General features: G+C 44.9%; 1 protein-coding gene across 3 annotated transcripts in view; it reads right to left on the bottom strand.

The window, feature by feature from the left end:
• Positions 1-7605, bottom strand: part of DENND1A (DENN domain containing 1A) — a 452638-nt gene that overhangs the window by 45059 nt on the left and 399974 nt on the right. For all 3 annotated transcript variants that reach the window (XM_029920022.1, XM_029920020.1, XM_029920021.1), the window contains one exon: positions 3734-3865. In XM_029920022.1, coding sequence (XP_029775882.1) covers positions 3734-3865 — 132 coding nt within the window. The remainder of the gene's footprint in view (positions 1-3733; positions 3866-7605) is intronic.

Here is a 7605-nt window from a genome sequence, read left to right as displayed (position 1 = left end):
CCAGGCCCTGCTGGGCGCAGCCTGCAATTGTCCCCTTCTCCTGGGCGGAGCAGCTCAGTTGTTTTAATTCTGAAGTGAAGCTTTAGCAAGCCCATCTGGCCTCAGGTCTAAAATGGTATTCTCCTTTTAGCCTTATCAGTAAAAAAGCTGGCATTTTTATCTCATTTGACTACCTCCTGGGCCTTATTTCTCAATTATTCTCAACTTGGGAGGGGAAGAAAGAGTTATTTAAAGCCTCTCTAAACCTACATCTTTCCAAGGTAGGAACAGCCATTCTCAAGTTATCTGAGATTTCTGAACTCTTTAAGAGAAATCAGGGGGGATGAGGATGCTGGACGGACTCAAGACCCGTTTTACTTCGCGCTCACTGGGAGCAGCGAGTGGCCACATGTGCATCGGCGCTAGGAAACTAACAAAGTGAGATCACTTTGCTGACAACACATTTTTAATTATAGGGCCCAACTTGGGATTGTGGGGAGCAGTCCTGGGGGTGAAGAGGTTGCCTCTGGGAGCCCTGAGCGCCCTGAGGTCCCCCCACTTTGGTTCCCATCACTCGGGGTTAGGCTGTCCATTTGCTAGTCTGTCTCCCTCATTACGCCCCAAAAGGACTTATTATTATTATTATTATTATTTTTGTACCTGGGAGGTCTCAATACATGGATGAACAGACAGACGCATAAGTAAATGAAGGGAAGGTCAGAGCTGGAGAGGAGGACGCCAGGAAGAGGCAGGAGAGCACCTCTGCTCCCGCGACCCCCACCCCGGCAGCACCCTGCACAGCTGCGGATGGGGACTCCCCAGGCCTCTGCCGGTTCCTGAGCATCCGGCCCAGTGTCCCCATCAAGCCCCCCTGGCTGGCTACACGGTGCTCCTTGAATGTGATAACCATTTCAACAGTCTGTGTCCCCTCTGCAAAGCTAAGGTCCTTAACGAGTGAGACCCACAGATATGCAAACCCAAGGCCGACTCTTTCGGAGGTTAGCCTGCACAGTCTGCTCAAATTTTTGTGCTAGGACACATTCGCTTTAACAGACATATCAAACAGCTGCAATCCCTGCTTGGTGAGGGAGCCGGAGCGGGCCCTAGGTGCTGGCACCTAGGTGTCCTAAGTGCTGGCACCACGGCCTGGCCAGATCCCTCTGGGTCCCAGGGCTTCAGTGCTGTATCCTTAAAACGTGGCTAATGATCCTTTCCTCAAAGAGTTAGGGAACAGATGACACGTTTTCCAAAAACAGAATGTATACTGTTGGGGGGCGGGGGTGCCACACAAGTAGTTCAGGTGATACAGGGATGGACGCTTAATGAGATTTTTCTGCTACACCTCAGAGAAGAAAACTGGACTGTACGTCAGACCTGTGATCCTGTCAACGTCACTGCTCAGGATGAGGCTAAAGCTGGTACGGACGTCAGGTCTAAGTCTATTTAAAGAAAACAGCAAGTAAGAGAATAGCACAGATGGTAGGAGGGTGTGGCAAAAATGTTTGAAGTGGAACTCCAAAGACTGTCCTCTGAGGAGACAGAGAGTCCCTAAAACTCCTTGCTTGCCAGTAGTTGGTCTTCTAGAAACACGGCCAGTCCCTGTCAGCGGCCCACCAAACCGGTGCCAGGAGAAGCACGGAAGGACAACCCCGCAGGGGGGGCTGGGGGGAGGGGCAAAGCAGAAAGAGTTAAAAGAAAGGGGTCTGCGCTTTCCCCAGCCCATCCCCCCTGCAGCTAATCTGTCACCTAATGAAGAAGAGGCCGGCACCAGCGAGCTAGCTGGCAGTTCACTTACAGCAAACTGATTAAGAATGTTCAACCAACAGCAGACTGTAGACCTTTCCAGAGAAAATAAATAGAGTGTAGACTGTATGCAAATGTGTTTGTCACTTTGACAGCACGTCTCAATTAAGGCATCTCGCGGCTGTGGGTAGGCTCTGCGGCTGCAGCTGTGAGGGAGAGCCCGCTGCATGGCTGATACTTGGGGCTTGACCTTAATCCGCATGCATGCATTAAAAAAAAAAACCCTGCCTTCCTGTACACTTGCATAATGCTGGCAGCCACGTGAGGGAAGTGACAAACGGGGAGAAAAAGCCACTTTCATCCTCTCCAGTTTACAGACCTGTGAAGGCACAGACAGTTCTTATTTCAACAGAGTTTGGGGTGGCTTTTTTAATTGTTTATCCCCCACCCGCACACATCCACTCTTATTCTGCATTTAGCTGGGAATGACATTAAAGCGTCTCTACTTCTTGCTGAAATGGAAAGAAGGTTTTTCTCCATTTCAAATAGGGCCTCCTTTTTTGTGTTTCGAAAATGGAATGTTTAACACCATGAAATCCCTCTCCCCCGCCCCCTCTTTCTCTGTAATGGGCTTCAAACTCCAGCGAGGGGCTCTTTTCATGGGAAGGTTAGTGTGTGCAGGGATGAGGACAAAGGAAAGCAGGAATCTAGCTCGAGAATGCCACGCTGGCTGCAGCGGGGCTGCGCTTGCAGCGAACGCCGCCGGGGAGCTGGGGTGCAGATGTCTCCCATGGGGCCTGAGCCGCAGAGGTGGCGGCTCTTCCGGGTGCAACCACGGCAAACACAGTCTGAAGAAAAGCATTCAATCGAGTGGGTGCTGCTCCCCAAGACTGCCTCTTTCTTGTACCATATTTCAATTTTTATGATCTCCCTTTTAGGTATAAAGTCAGAAAAAGGGGTGAACCCCCCAAGTTTACGAGGTATGGACGTATTATCCGAAAATACTGATTACAGAGGAAAACTCTTATGTGTCCACAAACTCACCCCTTACAATAATAACCCAAAGCAACCATTTCATTAATTCCCTTCATTTCTAATAGCTCAATGCTAGTACACAGTAGGCACTCGATAAATGTCTGTTAAAAACAGGGCATTTAAAAATGTCTGTTTCTAGATCCTTTATGTGACGAAAAAGCAATCATATTTAAGATGAAATAAAAAAGGCTATTTTAATCATGCTCCATCTGATAAACGGCTAAAGAATCAAGTGACTTAAAAATACATAACCTTGCAAATTCTTGTTACAGTCCTCTCTTGCTGACAGCCATTTTTCACAAACCAAATAATTATGACTTTTGCTCATCAGGAGAGTCAATTCAAGAGAAATAGGGGAGAGTGTACAATCTTTTTCAACTAAAAATATAACCACTGCTTGGAAATAGATTTAAAGATTCCGTTTCTATCCAGAGTACAAGGTTTTACTTAAGGGGGGAAAAATCAAACAAATAGACAATTTTCAAATGCTCAGGTCATCAAAAATAGTTGGCAAAAGACTCGGGTCTCTGGAACAGTATTGTGGGTGTTTACTCTGAGAAGCACCACTCCCGATATTGATTTTCAGGAAGTACATTAATAAAGAGCTCCTAATTGATTTTTTTTTTTTTTAAGACTTCGCTTGTTGCCTTTTATTTGAAGGTGCAAAGAAGGGCCCCGGATGCTAAAGTGTTCTAATGAGATGCTTAGCTAACGGAGGCACCTTAAATGGAGCGCCTTGGAGTGGGGGAGGTGCATTTAATGACTTCATTCAGGAGTTGAGCTAGTTTACGACAGAGCCACGCTGTCTTGAAATTTTTGAGAGTTCACCTTCAAAACACGCTTGTAGCCAAATAAACATCCAAAGATGTGCAAAACTCCACGGAGCTGTTTTGCCACCGAGAGCTGCAGTGGAAAGCCTGTGTGCGGCAGTGCTACGTACAGCTTCTGCTAACAAACCGAAGGCCAGGGCACATACCTGGCCGAAGTGGACTGTGATTGGCCTCCGGTCTTCTCGGAGCTTGGGGTCCTTGGCCTCCACCAGTGGGGACGGCACAGTCTTTGGCAGCTGCTCTTCCATGGTGGGGGCACAGCCATTCTCGGTGATGTCCTGCAGAGAGAGGCCAGCGGAGGTTGGTGTTGGGGTCGCGGCACCTGGTGCGGGCAGATGCTCCCGCCAGCCCCTCGGCTAAGGGGCCTGCCACCGAACACGCCCTCTGGGATGTTCGGAGCCTCTTCTCCTCGGCGATGGAGGAAGCAGAACAGTAACTTGGCTCTTTGACTTTTAAGGATTAGAGGAACCCAAATCATACATGTTAAATTACAAAAACCACGTAATAATTCATAACAGTGGGGGGAAAGCCTTTTTGTTGTTACCTCACACAGCTATTTCCGTTTTTATATATTCACTTTGTCCACATGCAGACATTTAAAAATTACTTGCAATCACAGCTCATGCATAATTTTACATTCAATTTTTCCTACTATATTATAAGCATCTCCACGGTGCTAGTCATTTTAATGATAATTTTAATCGATGAATAATATTTCACTGAGTGGCTATATAATAACTTCATAACCCCCTCTACTATTATTGGCCATTTAGGTTATTCCTTGCATGTGTTTCTTCCTAAACACCATAGTGATAAACATTGCAGTTTTTCTTTCTTTTGGATTCTTTCTTTTATAGAAATCCCTAGGAATAAAATTACTAGGCCAAAAGATATAAACATCCTAAGCCTTTTTATTCATTCTCCCAAAGTGCTTTCCAATTCACACCAATGACTGACAATGGATGAGTTATCAGTTTCATGGTACTTGTTAGCCTCATCATTTAAAAAAATGTATTGCTAATTTAAGAGGTGCAAAATTAGGCCTCATTGTTGTTTTCATTTGCATACTTTGTTATTTGGGAGTGTGGACATTTTCTCCACACTTGCTTCCTGCCAATCTTACTGTCTGTGAAAATGAGGTGTTCATACTCCATCTTTCTTAGCCTTTATCTTTCTGGCAGAGAATGAGGTGACCCAAGTCTGAGTTAGGGTTTTATGACCTGGAGAACATTTAAGGAACCAGAGTAATATTTTTAAATTCAGAAATTTACATTTAATCTGGGCTTCTGTTGAATGAAGTCAAAGTATAAAGAAAAGAAAAACTCCAGTGTGCAAAAGGCAGAGAACGGTTTCTTTGGTCCTCTGGGGCATAGATGGCACCCACTTGCGCTCTACGGACCACGTGTTTTACTCAAGTCATGAAAGTTGCTCAGATCTTCATTGGAGCAAGGCACAGAACAAATGTACAAATAAAAAAATTTAAAACACAATTTAAATAATTATTTTTTTACTAAGTAAAAATAACTCCCAGTTAGAATGAAATAATAAAGGAAGGGCGCCTGGGTGGCTCAGTTGTTTGGGCATCCACCTTCGCTCAGGTCTTGATCTCACGGCTTGTGAGTTTGAGCCCCATGTTGGGCTCTGTGCTGACAGCTCAGAGCCTGAAGTCTGCTTTGGATTTTGTGTCTCCCTCTCTCTGCTCCTCCCCCACTCGTGTTTTCTCTCTCTCTCTCTCTCAAATGTAAATAAGCATAAATAAAAGAATAAAAAAATAAGGGAAATTTCCAATTCTTTTCACTGCGAAAACAAAGATATATTTCAGTCAATGAGACACACGCCTTTAGTACTCATTAAATTCTATACACAAAAGACTTGGCAACTGGATGCTTTTAGCCAAATAAAGAGAACTGTGGCCAACGGAGGAAAGTGGTCCTCTACTAGCTAATAATGCATTAAGGAAGAAACACACGTAACATTTGTGAGCCTCAATCTCATCTGTAAAATGGGGATATGGTAGCTAGGAGGAGTAAAGGAGCTAAAGCCTCATTCAGTGTGTCTAGGACATTATTACTCGGTAATGTCCTAGGTAGAGCACTCAATAATAAAGAAGTGCTTAGTAATAATAAGGTATGGATTTTATTATAATAAGCTCCTGGGATCTATCTATCTACATTCAACCCCACACACTCAGCTGCAGACTCTGGTCCTGTTTGGTGACAACACAGGGAGGTGGTGGCCTCTTGGTTTCACAGGAAGGGCTTGCATTAAGTGGCCCCCAAGTCTTAGCTCAGCTGAGGCTGCGTGATGAGAGGCTGCCGACAGCCAATTAGAAACGGCTCTTTTGGAAAGGGGCTGCCCTAAGGTGCTCAGGTCAAGTGGAACAAAGCGGGGGAGGGGCTCCATCTGCACCAGAAAGTAACAAAGGGCAAAGAGGGCATTCTGGATCCAGGTGGGGTTACTGAGAAGACAGACACAAAGGTTGGGTAAAGCCAAAAGGTAAAAAAAAAAAAAAAAAAAAAAAAAAAAAAAAAAAAAAAAAAAAAAAAAAAAAAAAAAAAAAAAAAAAAAAAAAAAAAAAAAAAAAGAAAGAAAAAAAATAAATCAACTTTTAGTTCAGGAAAGATATCGAATGTGTGTGTGAGTGAGGGCTAAAAAAAATAAAGAAATGGAGCAGTAAGGTTACATGGTAATAACATATTGATAGTAATAAAATCCTAAGATGACAGCCGTTAAAGAATGTATGTGGTAGTTTGGGGGGAAAGTGTCTTAGTTTAAGCCTGTAAGTGAGCACTGTCTTCTACTTTTGTTTTTACCATTAACTAGCTGGTCTTTCTGACCTTTTTGTACCTATTCATTTGTACAACGGGGAGACCACCGCCTGCTTGGTGAACTTCAAAGCCACGGGGAGAATGAATTAAAGGAGACAGAACACGAGGGAGCTTGAACAATGTTACAGTCCCGTGCAAACCGAATGTTCTGTCTGTGTCTCCGGCTAAATGGAAAGAGCGCGAAGAAGCACTTCCCTTCATTGTGTGGAGCGTCCACTATTGGCAAGCACTTTTCCAGACCCTTGACCTTCACTATCACGCTTGCTTAGTTTCCACAGCAACCATGAGGTAAACAGGATGATGGCTCTTTTATAGGTGAGGAAACAAGGCTCAAAGAGGGCAACTCACCCAAAGCCACGCAAGCTAGAAAGTGGAGGAACCGAGGACGTGCACCGAGAGCAGCTCATAACAACAGCACACATGAAGGCGTTCCGAGCGGAGGAGGGGCTCGTGAGGTGTGATCTCCTGGGGAAATCCCTTCTGTTAACACTGACCCTACGCTGCTACACCTCATGGTCTCTTTGCACTTCTCTGCTTATCCCTAAAGACCGCCTTCCTTGGGGTTCGGGTTCTCTGCCCCAGAGCCTGGAATATACCGTACACGCTCTCCCGTACAGCTTTGTAAACCGAGCTGAACATTTAGAAGGAAATGTGTCCAATGTACAAATGTGCTTGTGCATCAAAAAAAACAGTGCTGCACATTCATTTTCTTGAGTTAGAAGATCCCAACATGCATAAGACTTCTCACAAAACCCCGAGGCTTGCTCTGCTAACTTATTAACGTCTTCGCTCTTTCCTGCAGCTGGGAAGGACACCTCACTGCTTCGTCCCAGGGAGGGCAGAGCGGGGAAGAGCCCTGGCGAAGAAACAAATCCGGCCAACTCACATTCTCCCTTGTACCTACTGGCCGGGATCTCGCACACAGGAAGAGACCCTGTGATTAAAGACACTGATCTAAGAACTAACCAAGGAGCAAGCTGTCTGGCCTGCAAAGGATTTGGGAAGATAGGCACTCTCATCCCCGCCTAGAGGCAATGCAAATTGGTGATTTATAGCAAAACCTTAAAAGAAGTGCATGCCCTTTGGCCCATTAATTACATTCCTAGAAATTTATCCTAATGAAATAATTGAGAATTCCTGCAATGTTTTACCTACGAGAATACTTGGAACTAACTTAAGTATCCAGCAAA

This window comes from Suricata suricatta, chromosome 13 (genome assembly GCF_006229205.1).
Source record: "Suricata suricatta isolate VVHF042 chromosome 13, meerkat_22Aug2017_6uvM2_HiC, whole genome shotgun sequence".
In the NCBI taxonomy this organism is placed as follows: Eukaryota; Metazoa; Chordata; class Mammalia; order Carnivora; family Herpestidae; genus Suricata; species Suricata suricatta.
This window is presented reverse-complemented; position numbering and strand designations above follow the sequence as displayed.